Raw genomic sequence first — 22,234 nt, 5'->3', positions numbered from 1 at the left:
TCCTTGGCACGATGGTCTTAGTCATACAGGCTGGCGTGATGAGAGGCAAGCAGCTGTTGGATTGGTGTGGTCCTTGTCTTTTTTGATTTGACTTGATTTATTATTGTCACAGAGGTTTACAGCTTGGAAACAGGCCCTTCGGCCTGTTGGGATTCAGTCTCCTGCCATTCAAGGAGATGCTGAGTTCTCTCTTGGCGCTGGTGGAATAAACTTGAGACTGTTTTGTGGTTGCAGGGCTGAAGCTGTCATGTTTTACAGGCCCTATGTATTAGTATACAGTGAAAAGTATTGTTTCTTGCACGCTATACAGACAAAGCACACTGTTCATAGAGTATATAGGGGAAAAAGAAAGGAGGGTGAAGAATGTAGTGTGACAGTCATAGCTAGGGGGTAGAGAAAGATCAACTTAGTGCAAGTTAGGTTCATTCAAAAGTCTGACAGCAGCAGGGAAGGAGCTGTTCTTGAGTCGGTTGGTACGTGACCTCAGACTTTTGTACCTTTTTCCCGAAGGAAGAAGGTGGAAGAGAGAATGTTCGGAGTGCATGAGGTGTTTGATTATGCTGGCTGAGTCAGTGGATGGGAGGTTGGTTTGCGTGAAGGACTGGGCTACGTCCATGACCCTTTGTAGTTTCTTGCGGCCTTGGTCAGAGCAGGAGCTATACCAAGCTGTGATACAACCAGATACATTGTCCAGCAGGAGGCTTGGGTTGATGCAAACCTTCTCAACAGCTTTCTTGTTGCAATCGCCTGCCTTATGTGTGGGGAAAGGATGTTGCTCAAACTAGGAGCCCGGGGAGTTGAACTGATCAGAGAGCAGCCGAGATTATAAGTTTTGTTGTGTTGGGCTGGGTATCTACAAGTTGGAGTGTATTAGTGCACAGTGCTTTGCAGTTGAGGAGAAGAAGCAAGAACTAATATCTTTAAAGTCTGAGCTTCTGCACCCCATGAAGAGCCAGCAATTCTGCAGAGGAGGATGTTTTGCATCTTGACCTCTGCTGCTGTTTTGCTCCAATGTTTTTTGTATGTCAGTGTTCAGTCAGGGGTAACACAGAGATAAACGGGATGTTGTTTTTGATTCAGTCTCCTGCCATTCGAGGAGATGTTGAGTTCTCTCTTGGCAGTGGCATTGTGGAGGTGGAATATACTCAGACTGTTTTGTTGTTGCTGGGCTGAAGCTGTCATGTTTTACAGCAGTTGGCCAGTTTTGTAACACCGTTGTTTCGTGTTGCGTCTAGTTGTGAAAATGTTCGAGCCTGAAGCACAGCAGATTCCGTCAACTTAGATGAACTTCCGAGACAGGGTTAGAGGCAGATTGTTGGGATAGGGCTGGGGCTAGAACAGATCCCTTTGGAAGCCCGTTGGATTGTTTCCTCCAGGTTCGTGTCTCATTACCCAGATGCACTCCGAATCAGAGTAATAGACTGATGGCATCAGTAACCCAACCAAGCCTCCTGCTAGATAATGTATCTCGATGTATCACAGATTGAACCAGGGCAGGACTTACTCAGTTAATGGTAGGGCGTTGGGGAGAGATACAGAACAAATAGACCCAGGGGTACATGTTCAAAGCTCCTTGAAAGTGGAGTCACAGGTGGACAGAGTGGTGAAGAAGGCATTCGGCATGCTTGGTTTCATCGGTCAGAACATTGAATACAGGAATTGGGACGTCTTGTTGAAGTTGTACAAGACATTGGTAAGGCTGCACTTGGAATACTGTGTACAGTTCTGGTCACCCTATTATAGAAAGGATATTATTAAACTAGAAAGAGTGCAGAAAAGATTTACTGGGATGCTACCGGGACTTGATGGATTGAGTTATAAGGAGAGGTTGGAAAGACTGGGACTTTTTCCTCTGGAGCGTAGGAGGCTAAGGGGTGATCTTATAGAAGTCTATAAAATAATGAGGGGCATAGACAAGGTAGATAGTCAATATCTTTTCCGAAACTTGGGGAGTCTAAAACTAGAGGGCATAGGTTTAAGGTGAGAGGGGAGAGATACAAAAGTGTCCAGAGGGGCAATGTTTTCACACAGAGGGTGGTGAGTGTCTGGAACAAGCTGCCAGAGATAGTAGTAGAGACGGGTACAATTTTATCTTTTAAAAAGCATTTAGATATTTACATGGGTATGATGGGTAGAGGGACTCTATACCCAGCTCTCATTTCCGCTCTCATTTCCTCCACCTCTGGCTCTATCTGCTGCTGTAAGATGAGGCACTCCAAGACCTTGCAGCACACAGGGAACAGGGATATTGGTCCATAGCTTGAACATAAGTTTGGGTCTTTGCCTGGTTTGGGAGGCTGATGGGTTTGGACGTGTTCCTGGGATTTAGTCAATCTTCTTCTGCAGGTAATTCGTAATTAAGCCCAGCAGGTACGTGGGCCAAGATGTTTGAGGAACCCGGGAAGAATGTATCATAGCCGGCAGCAAAGGTTTTACTGTACTACTCAACTGCAAAGTGATTCATTTTGGTTCTGAAGCTTTTGACCTTTGTATGTGATCTATTGCAGATATGTCATAGTCTGTGGTCACATTACTCTGAACAGTCTGCATGATTTCCTCAAAGATTTTATTTGCAAAGAAAGAGAGGAAATTTCAACGGACATTGTAGTTATGGAGAAGTAAGTTCTGAGTGTTGATTAACGGCCTCCTTCCGAGTTTCCTTCCAGGATCTGAAATATATTTTGGCAATTAGCATCGCTGGCAAAGATGGGAAACATTGTCCATCGCTAGTTACCTTGAGTGTGATACATTATGAGGTCTTAAAATCACAAGGACATAAAGTTAAAGTTTATTTATTAGTTACAAGTAGGCTGACATTCACACTACGATGAAGGTGCTGTGGAAATAACGGAGCAGTATTGGGCATTCGGCCCCTCCATCCTGCAGTCAATGCTGACCTGGACCTTAACTCCACTTTCCTGTTCGCCCTCCCATTACCCTTGACTTAGAGTGAAGTTAAAAGTCAACCATGTTGGTGGGGACCCAGAGTGTCTACAGATGACAGAGGGCATTAGTGACTTAATCAATCAGTTTGAAAAAAAAATGGCAACCGGAATTTGCTGTGTTTATAGAACTGAACCAACTCTCATCTTGTTCCCAACAAAATCCCAATGCAATCTACCACCGAGCAGGATGAGGGCAGCAGGAGCATGGGAACACCACCACCTGCAAGTTGCTCTTAAAATCACACACCATCTAGTCTTGGAATATATTATCATTCAGTGCTGGGTCAAAATGCCAGACCCCCTTTCTGAGCAGCTGTGTGTGGAGTAGGTTCGATGGGTCATATGGTATATTCCTGCTCCTGATGTATTTCTTGTGGGTGTACACAAGAAGGTGACTCACCACCACCTTCTCAAGGACACTTTGGCACTGGTAATAAATGTTGGCCTCACCAGCAACGCTCACATTCCAAGTAGGAATCATGAAGACGAAAAGACCCAGAGTCATGTCCATGTACCAGGTCTGGACAGCTGATTGTAGAACCACAGGACATGACATGGGCTTGAAATGATGCTGGTAGATTGACAGTCAATTTGTAACAAGGTGCCAGCTGTTTGTGCCTCCCCCTGTATTCGAGAAAATAAGCTGCTAAAGAACAATCTAAATTTGATTTTTCAGGAAATGCTTTCTCCAATAACACCGTATCCAATGCTTCCTTGCAGCTTTAACCCTGGCCTTGAGCTTCAGGCCCTGTTCAAACGTCACACAACTCAGATGGAGTTTTTCCAAGGATCAGTGCTCAATCCCAGTGATTTGGATAGAATTCGGGTAAGAACATCAAACGGATGCTGTTGCACCCTTTGTCAGATGTCAACCTAAATGCATTCACTTAATTGCCAATTGCCACTCCTCTGTTTTACTTGGGTTAATTCCTCTGTGAAAATGATGGGCCCAAGAATGGCAGCTGAAATCCCCCTGAGCTGCTCTCATGACTGGAGCAGACCCTTGCTGAGTGAGTCGGCATCCAACAGGCTACAGGTGTGAATGACATGGGTGAGGAAATCATCACTCATGTTGCCTGGTCTTGAGGTAATTCCACAGACTATTACCTAAGCCTGCCGTTGGCCCAATTCCTTTCGTGAGCCAATACCTTCAGCCAATAATTTGTAGACTGAGGGCCTTCAGACATATGAGTTTGCAGTTATCCTTTGTCCCGAAGCTGTCCAGAAGTGACTGGACAGTCGCCTTTTCCAGAAACATTTAAATGTGCCAAGCTCTTCACAATCACAGACAGCAGCAGATAAATTACCATCAGTCTCAACCCCCCAGGGTTCAGATCATGGGGACTATTGGACACTCTGCAATCTTTCACTGAATGCAGCTTCTGAGCAATGTACTTCAGTGTTGACCAAGGCTTATACACTTTGAAGATTATCTCTGCTCAGAGAAGACTAGCTCTACAAATCAGAACTTCCAATGTCCAGAGACAATTTTCCTATCAAAGGCTTTCACAACAAGGTCCCCTGACCCTTGACTCAGTTGCATTTTGTATTTATTTATTAGAGTCACAAGTAGGCTTACACTCACACTGAAGTTACTGTGAAAGTCCCCTAGTCACCACACTCCGGCACCTGTTCGGGTACACTGAGGGAGAATTTAGCATGGCCAATGCCCCTAACCAGCACATCTTTCGGACTGTGGGAGGAAACTGGAACACCCGGAGGAAACCCACGCAGACACGGGGAGAACGTGCAAACTCCACACAGATAGTGACCCAAGCCGGGAATCTAACCTGGGTCCCTGGCGCTGTGAGTCAGCGGTGCTAACCACCGGGCTGCCCATAATCTGACTGCTCTCTCACCCAGTCTATTTCTCTTGCTGAATCCAGTAAGTCCACATACAAAATTGGGCAGCAAAGGAGAAGCGGGTCCTCCAAGGCTGCCCCATGTCCAGTGAGGGCTGGAATCTCATGATCAGAAACTTCTTCAAGAGGGATTCACTGAGTGTGAACAGGAGTGGTGGCTTGAGATCTGGGCTCCTGAGAGAATTTGTTGCAGCAAGATAACTATTTGTATTTTAGGTTATGTTTAAAACATGTGTTCTGTCCACTTGTTGCCTAAGCCTTTCTGGATCTGTCTGATTGTTCTGTCAGATGAACCCAAGCAATGCAATCATTAATTTTGGGTTTCAAATAACTTGTTAAGGAGATTGTTCTTAAAGGTAAAACTCGCTGAAACAAACGGGAGGAAATTTCAGGAAACAAACTGTTCTGTCCATGTTTGTCATTCATTCATTATGAATAAATTCCTTCTTATTCTCACTGTAGCCGGACATCGCAGATGCCTGTTTGATTTTGGCAGACAAAAACTGCCTGAATCCTGAAGCAGAAGATTCTACAAATATCATGAGGTAAGATTTTGTATTTATTTATTAGTGTCACCAGTGGTCTTACATTCACACTGCAATGAAGTTACTGTGAAAATCTCCTAGTCGCCACGTTCCTGCACCTGTTCGGGTACACTGAGGGAGAATTTAGCATGGCCAACACACCTAACCAGCACGTCTTTCGGACTGTGGGAGGAAACTGGAGCACCTGGAGGTAACCCATGCAGATATGGGGAGAACGTGCAGACGCCATATAGACAGTGACCCAAGCCAGGAATTGAACCCAGGTCCCTGATGCTGTGAGGCAGCAGTGCGGGAAAGTGGATCTCGTTGCATTCACATAGAGTCCAGCATGGTCTGAGCGCATCAGCTGAAGGGACTGCCTTCGTTCAGCAGTCATCCTGTACCAAATATTCTCCACACGGATCAATGGCATCATTATCTGATTGAAGTTAGTTGAGGAAGATATATTGGCTCAGGGCACCAGGGTAGAACCTCCCTGTTCTTAGAACCACAGAAAAGTTACAGCACGGAAAGAGGCCATTTGGTCTATCTTATCCATGCCAGCCCGAGGACACCCAGGTGCCCTTTCTAATCCCACCTTCCTGCACCCAGCCCACAGCCCTGTAGCTTACAGCACTTCAGGTGCAGATCCAGGTAGTTTTAAAAAGAGTTTAGGGTCTCTGCCTCCACCACCAACTCCGACAGCGAATTCCAGACACCCTCTGCGTAAAAAAGTTCTTCCTCATGTCCCCTCTATACCTACGGCCACTTATCTTGAATCTATGTCCCCTGGTTCTAGAATCCTCCACCAAGGGAAACAATTTTATCAGTCCACTCTATTTTGTACACCTCTATCGAGTCACCCCTCAGCCTTCTTTGTTCCAAGGAAAATAACCCCAACCTATCCAATCACTCCTCGTCGCTACACTTTCGGAGCCCTGGCAGCATCCTTGTCAACAAGAAATGGTGTCACTGAATGTTTTATATCTGTCCCAGCAGGCAGGCAGGGCCTGGGCTTAACATCTCAACCAAAAGACAGCGCGTCTGACAGAACAGCACTCCCTCTGTAATGCTGCCTTGCTGATTTCGGATGTGACCTACCTGTTTTCTTTCTATATTGAATGTCATAACTGTGTCCTTAATAATGTTTAATATTTCTGTTTATCAAACTGCTAATAATGTAAATCCTTTCCAATACAATGGAACTCACAGTCGATCCTGAACATTCCCAGTTGGAACATCTCGGATTGACACAGAAATGCACACTGTTGATTTGATTTGATTTATTATTGTCACATGTATTAACATACAGTGAAAAGTATTGTTTCTTGCGCGCTATACAGACAAAGCATACCGTTCATAGAGAAGGAAAGGAGAGAGTGCAGAATGTAGTGTTACAGTCATAGCTAGGGTGTAGAGAAAGATCAAATTAATGCGAGGTAAGTCCATTCAAAAGTCTGACAGCAGCAGGAAGAAGCTGTTCTTGAGTCGGTTGGTACGTGACCTCAGACTTTTGTATCTTTTTCCCGAAGGAAGAAGGTGGGAGAGAGAATGTCCAGGGTGCGTGGGGCCCTTGATTATGCTGGCTGTTTTGCTGAGGCAGCGGGAAGTGTAGACAGAGTCAATGGATGGGAGGCTGGTTTGCGTGATGGATTGGGCTACATTCACGACCTTTTGTAGTTTCTTGCGGTCTTGGGCAGAACAGGAGCCATACCAAGCTGTGATACAACCAGAAAGAATGCTTTCTATGGTGCATCTGTAAAAGTTGGTGAGAATCGTAGCTGACATGCCAAATTTCCTTAGTCTTCTGAGAAAGTACAGGTGTTGGTGGGCTTTCTTAACTATAGTGTCGGCGTGGAGGGACCAGGAGAGGTCGTTGGTGATCTGGACACTTAAAAACTTGAAGTTCTCGACCCTTTCTACTTCGTCCCCATTGATGTAGACAGGGGCATGTTCTCCTTTACGCTTCCTGAAGTCGATGACTATCTCCTTCTTTTGTTGACATTGAGGGAGAGATTATTGTTGCCGCACCAGTTCACCAGATTCGCTATCTCATTCCTGTACTCTGTCAAAGAACAAAGAACAATACAGCACAGGAACAGGCCCTTCGGCCCTCCAAGCCCGCGCCGCTCCCTGGTCCAGGATTGAATCCTGAATCCAGGATCCCCGCCCAATTTTCCAGCCTATCTACATCCTAATATCCTATCCACCGAGCTGTCCCTCACAGCTACGATGCTTTGTTCATCACAACCTATTAAGTCACCCCCACCCCCCCATTCCAGACCATGTGATCTCCAGGGAGAGGCGAAAACCCAGAGTGAAAACCCCAGGGCCAATATGGGGAAAAAAAATCTGGGAAATTCCTCTCCGACCCCCTGAGGCGATCGAAACGAGTCCAGGAGATCACACTGGCCCTGATCAGAAAATGCTTCCCAACCCTATTCATTTCCACTTCTGCTTTACAAACACCATCTGAATTCCCTGCCCCCGAGACAGGTTCCCAACTATCCGCAGTCTCGCTCTGTACTGGCACCAGCAAGATGATCATAGAATGAAGCCTTGAAACGAGAAACAAAGAACAATTAGCCCGCGCCGCTCCCTGGTCCAAACTAGACCACTCTTTTGTATCCCTCCATTCCCACTCTGTTCATATAGCTGTCTAGATAAGTCTTAAACGTTCCCAGTGTGTCCGCCTCCACCACCTTGCCCGGCAACACATTCCAGGCCCCCACGACCCTCTGTGTAAAATATGTCCTTCTGATATCTGTGTTAAACCTCCCCCCCTTCACCTTGAACCTATGACCCCTCGTGAACGTCACCACCGACCCGGGGAAAAGCTTCCCACCGTTCACCCTATCTATGCCTTTCACAATTTTATACACCTCTATTAAGTCTCCCCTCATCCTCTGTCTTTCCAAGGAGAACAACCCCAGTTTCCCCAATCTCTCCTCATAACCAAGCCCCTCCATACCAGGCAACATCCTGGTAAACCTCCTCTGTACTCTCTCCAAAGCCTCCACGTCCTTCTGGTAGTGTGGCGACCAGAACTGGACGCAGTACTCCAAATGCGGCCGAACCAACGTTCTATACATCTGCAACATCAGACCCCAACTTTTATACTCTATGCCCCGTCCTATAAAGGCAAGCATGCCATATGCCTTCTTCACCACCTTCTCCACCTGTGACGTCACCTTCAAAGATCTGTGGACTTGCACACCCAGGTCCCTCTGCGTCTCTACACCCTTTATGGTTCTTCCATTTATCGTGTAGCTCCTCCCTACATTATTCCCACCAAAATGCATCACTTCGCATTTATCAGGATTGAACTCCATCTGCCATTTCCTTGCCCAAATTTCCAGCCTATCTATATCCTTCTGTAGCCTCTGACAATGTTCCTCACTATCTGCAAGTCCTGCCAGTTTTGTGTCATCCGCAAACTTACTGATCACCCCAGTTACTCCTTCTTCCAGATCATTTATATAAATCACAAACAGCAGAGGTCCCAATACAGAGCCCTGCGGTACACCACTAGTCACAGGCCTCCAGCCGGAAAAAGACCCTTCCACTACCACCCTCTGTCTTCTATGACCAAGCCAGTTCTCCACCCATCTAGCCACCTCCCCCTTTATCCCATGAGATCCAACCTTTTTCACTAGCCTACCATGAGGGACTTTGTCAAATGCTTTACTAAAGTCCATATAGACAACATCCACGGCCCTTCCTTCGTCAACCATTTTGGTCACTTCTTCAAAAAACACCACCAGGTTAGTGAGGCATGACCTCCCTCTCACAAAACCATGTTGACTATCGTTAATGAGTTTATTCCTTTCTAAATGCGCATACATCCTATCTCTAAGAATCTTCTCCAACAACTTCCCCACCACGGACGTCAAGCTCACCGGCCTATAATTACCCGGGTTATCCTTCCTACCCTTCTTAAATAACGGGACCACATTGGCTATCCTCCAATCCTCTGGGACCTCACCTGCGTCCAGTGACGAGACAAAGATTTGCGTCAGAGGCCCAACGATTTCACCTCTCGTCTCCCTGAGCAGCCTTGGATAGATTCCATCAGGCCCTGGGGATTTGTCAGTCTTTATATTCTCTAACAAACCTAACACTTCCTCCTTTGTAATGGAGATTTTCTCCAACGGTTCAACACTCCCCTCAGAGACACTCCCAGTCAACACATCCCTCTCCTTTGTGAATACCGACGCAAAGTATTCATTTAGGATCTCCCCTACTTCTTTGGGCTCCAAGCATAAGTCCCCACTTTTGTCCCTGAGAGGTCCGATTTTTTCCCTAACAACCCTTTTGTTCCTAACGTATGAATAAAATGCCTTGGGATTCTCCTTAATCCTGTCTGCCAAGAACATTTCGTGACCCCTTTTTGCTCTTCTAATTCCCCGTTTGAGTACTTTCCTACTTTCTTTGTACTCCTCCAGAGCTCCCTCCGTTTTTAGCTGCTTGGACCTAACATACGCCTCTCTTTTCTTTTTGACCAGTCCCTCAATTTCCCTGGTTATCCACGGTTCTCTAATCCTACCCTTCCTATCCTTCTTTTTTACAGGCACATGCTTGTCCTGTAGCCCTAACAACAGTTCCTTAAAAGACTGCCACATACCAGATGTGGATTTACCCTCAAACAGCCTCTCCCAATCAAGAGCTGCCAATTTCTGCCTGATCCCAATAAAGTTAGCCTTCCCCCAATCCAACACCTTACCCTTGGGACACCACTCGTCCTTTTCCATCACTATCCTAAAGCTAACAAAATTGTGGTCACTATTTGCCACATGTTCCCCTACCAAAACTTTGAAGACCTGACCGGGCTCATTCCCCAGTACCAGGTCCAGTATAGCCCCCTCTCTAGTCGGGCTGTCTACATATTGTTCCAACGAACCCTCCTGTACACATTTGACAAATTCCTCCCCATCCAGAGTCCCTGCCCTCAGCGATTTCCAGTCTATACCAGGGAAATTGAAGTCTCCCACTACAACAACCCTATTTTTCCTGCACCTATCCAGTATCTCCTGACATATCCATTCTTCCACTTCCCTTGGGCTGTTGGGGGGCCTGTAGTACACCCCCAACATAGTGACTGCGCCTTTCCTGTTTCTAAGCTCCACCCAGAGTGACTCGTTACACGACCCCTCTGAATTGTCCTCCCTATGCACCGCTGTAATATGCTCTCCAACTAATACTGCTACTCCCCCACCTCTTTTGGCCCCTCCTCTGTCTCGCCTAAAACACTTGTACCCCGGAATATTCAGCTGCCAGTCCTGTCCCTCTTTCAACCAAGTCTCTGTCACCGCAACCACATCCAAATTCCTCGTGCGCATTAAGGCCCCAAGTTCGTCTGTCTTACCTGCTACGCTCCTTGCATTGAAGTATAAGCACTCCAGACCTGTCTCGTCATTGTTTGAGACCTGACCCACTACGGTGGTGTCATCAGCAAACTTGAAAATCGTGTTGGAGGGGAATTTGACCACACAGTCACAGGTGTATAAGGAGTATAGTAGGGGGCTGAGAACACAGCCTTGTGGGGCACCGGTGTTAAGGATGATCATGGAAGAGGTGTTGTTGTCTATCCTTACTAATTGTGGTCTGTGAGTTAGGAAGTTCAGGTTCCAGTCGCAGAGGGAGGTGCCGAGGCCCAGGCCACGGAGTTTGGAGATGAGTTTCGCGCTCATCTCACCATCAGATATTGCAAATCTAAACTTGTCTTCTGACTGCCTTGGATTCTAGGATTCACAATCCACTTCAGAGTCAGAAGATGAAGGGTTCAAGCCCCACTCCAGACACTATGGGACACATGCAGGCAGATGTTCCCACTGTTCCACTGCTGTAAGTGCCATCTTTTGGATGAGGTATTACACTGAGACTCTGGGCCGGATTTTCCAGCCTCGCTCACCCAGAAACTGGAAAATCCTGCATGAGGTCATCGGACCTTTCCATGGTCGCCCCTCACCCGCTCTGATTCCCGTGGCGGGCGGGACAGTAAAACTCTGTCTGGAAAATCCCAGAGTATTATTGTTTTGGGTAATGGTTATCTATCAACAAGTATCAATAAAACCAATGTTCTGGTCATCGACACATTGCTGTTTGTGGGAGCTTGCTGTTGATAACAGTGACCATGTTTCAAAGGGCAGTTCACTAGCTCTGAGGGGTTCGAGCCGTGCTGACTTGATGAAGGGTAGGGGAGAAACGCAGTTTTGTTTTCTGTAGGCTACAACTTCTTCCACAAAGCCACTTCCTCTTTAGCACGAAAGTCACAACTCTGCTTCCCGGGGTAACCTTTCTGAGACAGACTGATCACTTTGACATGAACGAGATTGGGATTCATCTGGCCGGTTGTCACCAGATGGACTGAGTGCGATGGGTGTGAATCCAGGCAATACCTAATGAGAGGCCCGTCTTCTGGATGGATTCCATTAATGCCATCAAAGTGAAGGAACCAAGTGCTAAAGCCCCAAGACAGGGATAATTGCGAAGTTTAGCCTCAAGCTAAAATATTTTTTTCTGAATTCATATCGTTAATTGTGTAAAAATATAAAAATATCTTAAAAATTAATACACGACAAAAGGTCATTTCATCCTTCAAGCTGATAAATCTCCCATTGGAACCCATCCCTCCATCCCCTCAATCTCCCTCCAAAATCCATCCCTCCATCCCCTCACTCTCCCTCCAAAATCCATCCCTCCATCCCCTCACTCTCCCTCCAAAATCCATCCCTCCATCGCCTCACTCTCCCTCCAAAACCCATCCCTCCATCCCCTCACTCTGCCTCCAAAACCCATCCCTCCATCGCCTCACTCTCCCTCCAAAACCCATCCCTCCATCCCCTCATTCTCCCTCCAAAATCCATACCTCCATCCCCTCACTCTCCCTCCAAACTCCATCCCTCCATCGCCTCACTCTGCCTCCAAAACCCATCCCTCCATCGCCTCACTCTCCCACTGAAACCCATCCCTCCATTCCCTCACTCCCCCATTGAAACCCATTCCTCCATCCCCTCACTCTCCCTCCAAAAACCATCCCTCCATCCCCTAACTCTCCCACTGAAACCCATCCCTCCATTCCCTCACTCTCCCTCCAAAACCCATCCTTCCATCCCCTCACTCTCGCACTGAAACCCATCCCTCCATCCCCTCACTCTCCCTCCAAATGCCATCCCTCCATCCCCTCACTCTCCCATTGAAACCCATCGCTCCATCCTCTCACTCTCGTCCAAAACCCATCCCTCCATCCCCACACTCTCCAACTGAAACCCATCCCTCCATCCGCTCATTCTCCCCCCAAAAACCCATCCCTTCATCCCCTCACTCTCCTTCCAAAATCCATCCCTCCATCCCCTCACTTTCCTATCGAAACCCATCCCCTCACTCTCCCACTGAAACCCATCCCTTCATCCCCTCTCTCCCTCCAAAATCCATCCCTCCATCCCCTCACTTTCCTATCGAAACCCATCCTCCATCCCCTCACTCTGCCCTCAAAACCCATCCCTCCATCCCCTCACTCTCCCATTGAAACACATCCCTCCATCCCCTCACTCACCCTCCAAAACCCATCCCTCCATCCCCTCACTCTCCTATCAAAACCCATCCCTTCATCCCCTCTCTCCCTCCAAAATCCATCCCTCCATCCCCTCACTTTCCTATCGAAACCCATCCTCCATCCCCTCACTCTGCCCTCAAAACCCATCCCTCCATCCCCTCACTCTCCCATTGAAACACATCCCTCCATCCCCTCACTCACCCTCCAAAGCCCATTCCTCCATCCCCTCACTCTCCCTCCAAAATCCATCCCTCCATCCCCTCACTCTCCTATCAAAACCCATCCCTCCATCCCCTCACTCTCCCACTGAAACCCATCCATCCACCCCCTCACTCTCCCACCCAAACCCATCCCACCAACCCATCATTCTCCCTTCAAAACCCATCCCTCCATCCCCTCACTCTCTCACAGAAACCCAACCTTCCATCCCCTCACTCTGCCTCCAAAACACATCCCTCCATCCCCTCACTCTACCCCAAAACCCATCCTTCCATCCCCTCACTCTCCCATTGAAACCCATCCCTCCATCGCCTCATTCTCCCGCTGAAACACATCCCTCCGTTCCCTCACTCTTCCTCCAAAACCGATCCCTCCATCCCCTCACTCTCTCTCCAAAACCCATCCCTCCATCCCCTCACTCTCCCCCCAAAACACATACCTCCATCCCCTCACTCTCCCCCCAAAACCCATCCCTCCATCCCCTCACTCTCCCATTGAAACCCATCCCTCCATCCCCTCATTCTCCCACTGAACCCCATCCCTCCATCCCCTCACTCTCCCTCCAAAATCCATCCCTCCATCCCCTCACTCTGCCTGCAAAACCCATCCATCCATCCCCTCACTCTCCCACCCAAACCCATCCCACCATCCCCTCACTCTCCCACCCAAACCCATCCCACCATCCCATCATTCTCCCTTCAAATCCCATCCCTCCATCCCCTCACTCTCCCATTGAAACCGATCACTCCAGCCCCTCACTCACCCTCCAAAACCCATCCTTCCATCCCCTCACTCTCTCACAGAAACCCATCCCTCTATCCCCTCACTTTCCCTCCAAAACCCATCCCCCAATCCCCTCACTCTGCCTCCAAAACACATCCCTCCATCCCCTCACTCTCCCCCCAAAACCCATCCTTCCATCCCCTCACTCTCCCATTGAAACCCATCCCTCCATCGCCTCATTCTCCCACTGAAACACATCCCTCCGTTCCCTCACTCTTCCTCCAAAACCGATCCCTCCATCCCCTCACTCTCTCTCCAAAACCCATCCCTCCATCCCCTCACTCTCCCCCCAAAACCCATCCCTCCATCCCCTCACTCTCCCTTCAAAACCCCTCCCTCCATCCCCTCATTCTCCCAATGAAACCCATTCCTCCATCCCCCAATCTCCCATTGAAACCCAAGCCTCCATCCCCTCACTCTCCCTCCAAAACCCATCCCTCCACCTCCTCACTCTCCCTTCAAAACTGATGAATGGCAAATGGAGTTTAATTTAGATAAATGCGAGGTGATGCATTTTGGTAGATTGAACCAGGGCAGGACTTACTCAGTTAATGGTAGGGTGTTGGGAAGAGTTACAGAACAAAGAGATCTGGGGGTACAGATTTATAGCTCCTTGAAAGTGAAGTCACACATGGACAGAGTGGAAGAAGACATTCAGCATGCTTGGTTTCACTGGTCAGAACATTGAGTTGGGACGTCTTGTTGAAGTTGTACAAGACATTGGTAAGGCCACACTTGGAATACTGTGTACAGTTCTGGTCACCCTATTATAGAAAGGATATTATTAAACTAGAAAGAGTGCAGAAGAGATTTACTAGGATGCTACCGGGACTTGATGGACTGAGTTAGAAGGAGAGGCTGGATAGACTGGGACTTTTTTCTCTGGAACGTAGGAGGCTGAGGGGTGATCTTATAAAGGTCTATAAAAAAATGAAGGGCATAGATCAGCTAGATAGTCAATATCTTTTCCCAAAGGTAGGGGAGTCTAAAACTAGAGGGCATAGGTTTAAGGTGAGAGGGGAGAGATACAAAAGTGTCCAGGGGGGCAATTTGTTCTCTCAGAAGGTGGTGAGTGTCTGGAACAAGCTGCCAGAGATAGTAGTAGAGGCGGGTACAATTTTATCTTCTAAAAAGCGTTTAGACAGTTACATGGGGAAGATGGGTATAGAGGGATATGGGCCAAATGCCAAATGGGACTAGCTTAGGGGTTAATAAAATGGGCGGCATGGACAAGTTGGGCCGAAGGGCCTGTTCCCATTCTAAAAACCTCTATGACTCTATGTAATAAATCCACGGAGGCAAAGGTCCCGTCACCAAAAGTTTCTTTATTTACAAGACTTCCTACACAACAGAGTGCTCCCTGTGTGCTCCCTGTTTCAGCAGGCAGGGAGACTGACACACCTGCTTTAAATAGGGTAATGATGGGCCATCAGTTATTACTCAATCAGGACTATCTTTTCTTTATCACAAACAATTATTACAAAACCATTACAAAATACAAATGCAAAAGTTACACAATTCAACATTTCCGATGGCTAATGCTATCCATTAACCAATAACCACCAAATACTACATTTCATTAAGAAAGGGTTCATTATAGGTTAGAGTTGAGGAATCAATCAGGGAGTTCATACTCTAGCAGGCCAACCACATTTGAAGCCATCACAAAAACCCATTCCTCTATTCCCCTCACTCTCCCATTGAACCCCATCCCTCTGATTTCAAACTCTCCCATCAAGCCTACCTCTCTCTGCCTCTAAAGCTCCCATCAAAACTCACAAGTCAAGTTTTCACATTCAGTTTGAGGGACAGAAAAGTGGTTTTGAACTGAAATGAGTGCAATAGGACGAAGTCAGAGCTGGTGAAAGTGAACTGAGAAATTAGGTTAAGGGGTAAGTCAGTAGAGATGCAACGGGAGATATTTGAAGGAGATATTTTGTAACACTCAGCCAAGATCTAAAGAACAAAGAAAATTACAGCACAGGAACAGGCCCTTCGGCCCTCCAAGCCTGCACCGACCAAGCTGCCCGACTTAACTAAAACCTCCTACCCTTCCGTGGAATATCCCTCTATTCCCATCCTATTCATGTATTTGTCAAGGCGCCCCTTAAAAGTCACTACCGTATCCGCTTCCACTACCTCCCCTGGCAACGAGTTCCAGGCACCCACTACTCTCTGTGTATAAAATCTGCCTTGTACATCTCCTTTAAACCTTGCCCCTCGCACCTTAAACCTGTGCCCCCTAGTAATTGACTCTTCCACCCTGGGAAAAAGCTTCTGACTATCCACTCTGTCCATGTCTCATATAATCTTGTAGACTTCTATCAGTTCGCCCCTCAACTTCCGTTGTTCCAAAGTGAACAAACCAAGTTTCTCCAACCTCTCCTCATAGCTAATGCCCTCCATACCAGGCAACATCCTGGTAAATCTTTTCTGTACCCTCTCCAAAGCCTCCATATCCTTCTGGTAGTGTGGTGATCAGAATTGAACACTATATTCCAAGTGCAGCCTAACTAAGGTTCTATAAAGCTGCAACATGACTTGCCAATTTTTAAACTCAATGCCCCAGCCGATGAAGGCAAGCACGCCGTATGCCTTCTTGACTACCTTCTCCATCTGCACTGCCACTTTCAGTGACCTGTGTACCTGGACACCCAGATCCCTTTGCCTAGCAATACTCTTAACGGTTCTGCCATTTACTGTATATTTCCGATCTGTATTAGACCTTCCAAAATGCATTATCTCACATTTGTCCGGATTAAACTCCATCTGCCAGCCCTCTGCCCAAGTCTCCAACCGATCTATATCCTGCTGTATCCTCTGATGGTCCTAATTGCTATCCACAAATCCACCAACCTTTGTGTCGTCCGCAAACTTACTAATCAAACCAGTTACATTTTCCTCCAAATCATTTATATATATTACAAACAGCAAAGGTCTCAGCAAACGTCCGATTGCAATGGGATCGTGATCAATTGGGCCAGTGGGCTGACGGAATGGCAGATGGAATTTAATTTAGACAAATGCAAGGTGATGCATTTTGGTAGATTGAACCAGGGCAGGACTTACTCAGTTAATGGTTGGGCGTTGGGGAGAGTTACAGAACAAAGAGATCTAGGGGTACAGGTTCATAGCTCCTTGAAAGTGGAGTCACAGGTGGACAGAGTGGTGAAGAAGGCATTCGGCATGCTTGGTTTCATCGGTCAGATCATTGAATGCAGGAGTTGGGATGTCTTGTTGAAGTTGTACAAGACATTGGTAAGGCCACACTTGGAATACTGTGTGCAGTTCTGGTCACCCTATTATAGAAAGGATATTATTAAACTAGAAAGAGTGCAGAAAAGATTTACTAGGATGCTACCAGGACTTGATGGTTTGAATTATGAGAGGTTGGATAGACTGGGACTTTTTTCTCTGGAGCGTAGGAGGCTGAGGGGTGACCTTATAGAGGTCTATAAAATAATGAGGGGCATAGACAAGGTAGATAGTCAATATCTATTCCCAAAGGTAGGGGAGTCTAAAACTAGAGGGCACAGGTTTAAGGTGAGAGGGGAGAGATACAAAAGTGTCCAGAGGGACAATTTTTTCACACAGAGGGTGGTGAGTGTCTGGAACAAGCTGCCAGAGGTACTAGTAGAAGTGGGTACAATTTTGTCTTTTAAAAAGCATTTAGACAGTTACATGGGTACGATGGGTATCGAGGGATTTGGGCCAAATGCGGGCAATTGGGACTAGCTTAGGGGTTTAAAAAAAAGGGCAGCATGGACAAGTTGGGCTGAAGGCCCTGTTTCCGTGCTGTAAACCTCTATGACCCTATGACACTGATCCCTGAGGAACGTCACTTGTCACAGCCCTCCATTCTTTTTGGTGAATACTGACACAAAGTACTCATTTAACACCTCGCTCAGTTCCTCTGGCTCCACGCATAGATTCCCTCCCTTGTCCTTGAGTGGGCCAGCCCTCTCCCTGGCTACCCTCTTGCTCTTTATATATGATCCAGTGAGAAAGAAAGCCTCGAGTGGAAGGACGTTCCAATTCCGGCTAACTCAGGAAGTTAAAGAGAGTAACAAATTGGGGGAAAAAACATACAATTACTAAAAGACTACTCAGTTCGAAGATTGGACGGAATATAAAACCAGCAAAGATTGGCTGAAAAAGATAAGGAGGAATTAGAATCTGAAAGAAAGCGAGCTGGAAATATCAGACAGATTGTCAGAGGCCGGGACTTCTCTATTCACTATTCAGAGCGGAGGGAGACAGAAATCTGGAAACTGCAGGCCAGTAGTTAGCTTAACGTCTGTCTCAGAAAAATGCTGGAATCTATTATCAAGGAATTGATATGGGGCACTTCAAACTCTCAGTACAATCAGGTAAAGTCCACATGGTTTTGTGCAAGGGAAATCACGTTTGACTAATTTATTAGAATTCTTTCAGGAAGTAACAAGCAATGTGGATAAATGAGAACCAATGGATGTGGTGTATTTAGATTTGTAGAAGGCATTTGACAAGGTGCCTCATCAAAGGTTCATCGAATTATAGAATCCCTACAGTGCAGAAGGAGGCCATTTGGTCCATTGAGTCTGCACCGACAACAATCCCACCCAGGCCCTGTCCCCGTAACGTATTTACCCTGCTAATCCCCCTGACACTATGGGTCAATTTAGTATGGCCAAGGCACCTAACCCACACATCTTTGGAGTTGGGAGGAAACCGGAGCACCTGGAGGAAACCCACGCAGACACGGGGAGAATGTGCAAACTCCACACAGTGACCTGAGGCCAGAATTAAACCTGGGTCCTTGGCACTGTGAGGCAGCAGTGCTCGCCACTGTGCTGCCGTGCTGCCCATACTAGGATAAAATAAGAGGTCATAGGTGGCACAGTGGCACAGTGGTTAGCACTGCTGCCTCACAACACCAAGGACTCTGGTTTGATTCCCAGCTGGGTCACTGTCTGTGCGGAGTCTGCATGTTCTCCCCGTGTCTGCCTGGGTTTCCTCCGGGTGCTCTGGTTTCCTCCCACAGTCCGAAAGACATGCTGTTTAGGTGCATTGGCCATGCTAAATTCTCCCTCAATGTAGATTATGGATGTGTGTGGGGGTCACAGGGTAGTTGTCATGGGGGACTTTAACTTTCCACTAATGAAAAGTGGAACTTTTTCAAGGAACAAATACTGGATGTCCTTGACAGGTATGTCCCTGTCAGGCAGGGAGGAAATGACCGAGTGAGGGAACCATGGTTCACGAAAGAGGTGGAATGTCTTGTGAAAAGGAAGAGGGAAGCTTATGTAGGGATGAGGAAACAAGGTTCAGATGGCTCGATTGAGGGTTACAGGTTAGCAAGGACCGAGCTGAAAAAGGGGCTTAGGAGAGCTAGGAGGGGACATGAGGAGTCCTTGGCGGGTCGGATCAAGGAAAACCCCAAGGCTTTTTACTCTTATGTGAGAAATAAAAGAATGACCAGGGTGAGGTTAGGGCCGGTCAAGGACAGTAGTGGGAACTTGTGTATGGAGTCAGTAGAGATAGGCGAGGTGATGAATGAATACTTTTTTTCAGTGTTCACCAAGGAGAGGGGCCATGTTTTTGAGGAAGAGAAGGTGTTACAGGCTAATAGGCTGGAGGAAATAGATGTTCGGAGGGAGGATGTCCTGGCAGTTTTGAATAAACTGAAGGTCGATAAGTCCCCTGGGCCTGATGAAATATATCCTAGGATTCTTTGGGAGGCAAGGAATGAGATTGCAGAGCCTTTGGCTTTGATCTTTGGGTCCTCGCTGTCCACGGGGATGGTGCCAGAGGACTGGAGAATGGCGAATGTTGTTCCTCTGTTTAAAAAAGGGAATAGAAATGACCCTGGTAATTATAGACCGGTTAGTCTTACTTCGGTGGTTGGTAAATTGATGGAAAAGGTCCTTAGGGATGGGATTTACGACCATTTAGAAAGATGCGGATTAATCCGGGATAGTCAGCACGGACTCGTGAAGGGCAAGTCGTGCCTCACAAATTTGATTGAATTTTTTGAGGAGGTAACTAAGTGTGTTGATGAAGGTAGGGCAGTTGATGTCATATACATGGATTTTAGTAAGGCGTTTGATAAGGTCCCCCATGGTTGGCTTATGATGAAGGTGAGGTGTGTGTGGGATAGAGGGAAAGTTGGCCAATTGGATAGGTAACTGGCTGTCTGATCGAAGACAGAGGGTGGTGGTGGATGGAAAATTTTCGGATTGGAGGCAGGTTGCTAGCGGAGTGCCACAGGGATCAGTGCTTGGTCCTCTGCTCTTTGTGATTTTTATTAATGACTTAGAGGAGGGGGCTGAAGGGTGGATCAGTAAATTTGCTGATGACACCAAGATTGGTGGAGTAGTGGATGAGGTGGAGGGCTGTTGTAGGCTGCAAAGAGACATAGATAGGATGCAAAGCTGGGCTGAAAAATGGCAAATGGAGTTTAACCCTGATAAATGTGAGGTGATTCATTTTGGTAGGACTAATTTAAATGTGGATTACAGGGTCAAAGGTAGGGTTCTGAAGACTGTGGAGGAACAGAGAGATCTTGGGGTCCATATCCACAGATCTCTAAAGGTTGCCACTCAAGTGGATAGAGCTGTGAAGAAGGCCTATAGTGTGTTAGCTTTTATTAACAGGGGGTTGGAGTTTAAGAGCCGTGGGGTTATGCTGCAACTGTACAGGACCTTGGTGAGACCACATCTGGAATATTGTATGCAGTTCTGGTCACCTCACTATTAGAAGGATGTGGAAGCGCTGGAATGAGTGCAGAGGAGATTTACCAGGATGCTGCCTGGTTTGGAGGGTAGGTCTTATGAGGAAAGGTTGAGGGAGCTAGGGCTGTTCTCTCTGGAGCGGAGGAGGCTGAGGGGAGACTTAATAGAGGTTTATAAAATGATGAAGGGGATAGATAGAGTGAACGTTCAAAGACTATTTCCTCGGGTGGATGGAGCTATTACAAGGGGGCATAACTATAGGGTTCGTGGTGGGAGATATAGGAAGGATATCAAAGGTAGGTTCTTTACACAGAGAGTGGTTGGGGTGTGGAATGGACTGCCTGCAGTGATAGTGGAGTCAAACACTTTAGGAACATTTAAGCGGTTATTGGATAGGCACATGGAGCACAGCAGGATGCTAGGGAGTGGGATAGCTTGATCTTGGTTTCAGATAAAGCTCGGCACAACATCGTGGGCCGAAGGGCCTGTTCTGTGCTGTACTGTTCTATGTTCTATGTACCCGAACAGGCGCCAGAGTGTGACGACTAGGGGAATTTCACAGTAACTTCATTGCAGTGTTAGCGTAAGCTTACTTGTGACACTAATAAATAAACTTTGAACTTTTAGTGTAGGGTGTAACATGGATAGAAGATTGGTTAACTAAGAAGCAGAAAGTAGACATGAAGAGGTAATTTTTGGGTTGGCAAGATGTAATGAATGAGGATTCGGAATAAACCATTTCTCTTAACTCTCCTTTCCATGCCCATCTCTATATTCTCCCATCTAAACCTATCCATCCAACTCCCTTTGATGCCCATCTCCCTTGTCCCTCTCACTGAAGCCCATCTCTTTAATCTCTGCATTCTCACACTGATGTCCACCCCGCTCGTCCCCTAACTCTTGTATTAAACCCATCTCTTTCACAACCTCTACAGCTATTTCTCAAAGTGCAATGACTTCAATTCTTCAACTCACATTCCCAATGGGAACTGTCCCTTGGGGGATGTGCAATTAGCCCCTTGTGTAACTATTCTCACGCATGTTTTTCTGGTTGTAGGGCAATTGCTGTCAAACAGTACTGTCCTGAAATACGAGTGATTGCCCAGGTACTACAATACCACAGCAAGGTAAGTCAGCTCTTTGCTTGAGGACTGAGGACTGTATTCCACTTATTCAATCCCGGCCCATTATTCCACATCCTACAAAACCAGAATTGTTTCTGGAAAAAGGGAAAGGTCAGTAACCCCATTTTAAACAGCTGCCCCATTTTCATAATTTGTCCCCAAATTCCTCGTTTGGCAGCGGTTCAGTTGGGAGCACTCTGGCCCCTGAGGCAGTTTCTCCCGGCTTCAATATCCACACCCAGACGTCGAGGTTTACAATGCTGCTGCCAGTACTGGGGGAATGGTACTTTGTGATGATGAAACTGAGGCATCTCCAGTGCCTGCAAATAATTCAGTAAGAAGTTTAACAACACCAGGTTAAAGTCCAACAGGTTTATTTGGTAGCAAAAGCCACACAAGCTTTCGAGGCTCTGAGCCCCTTCTTCAGGTGAGTGGGAATTCTGTTCACAAACAGAACTTATAAGACACAGACTCAATTTACATGAATAATGGTTGGAATGCGAATACTT

At 47.0% G+C, this 22,234-nt stretch overlaps 1 protein-coding gene across 1 annotated transcript in view; it reads left to right on the top strand.

Moving 5' to 3' along the window:
- LOC144509731 (calcium-activated potassium channel subunit alpha-1-like) overlaps nt 1-22,234 on the top strand; it is a 156,329-nt gene that overhangs the window by 19,942 nt on the left and 114,153 nt on the right. Inside the window, exons 8-11 of the mRNA XM_078238510.1 lie at nt 2,508-2,618; nt 3,666-3,771; nt 5,270-5,352; nt 21,659-21,728. Of these exons, the coding sequence (XP_078094636.1) occupies nt 2,508-2,618; nt 3,666-3,771; nt 5,270-5,352; nt 21,659-21,728 (370 nt within the window). The remainder of the gene's footprint in view (nt 1-2,507; nt 2,619-3,665; nt 3,772-5,269; nt 5,353-21,658; nt 21,729-22,234) is intronic.

This window comes from Mustelus asterias, chromosome 22, assembly GCF_964213995.1.
Source record: "Mustelus asterias chromosome 22, sMusAst1.hap1.1, whole genome shotgun sequence".
Classification (NCBI taxonomy): Eukaryota; Metazoa; Chordata; class Chondrichthyes; order Carcharhiniformes; family Triakidae; genus Mustelus; species Mustelus asterias.
Note: the sequence above shows the minus strand (reverse complement) of the source record. Positions and strands in the feature narration are given on the sequence as shown.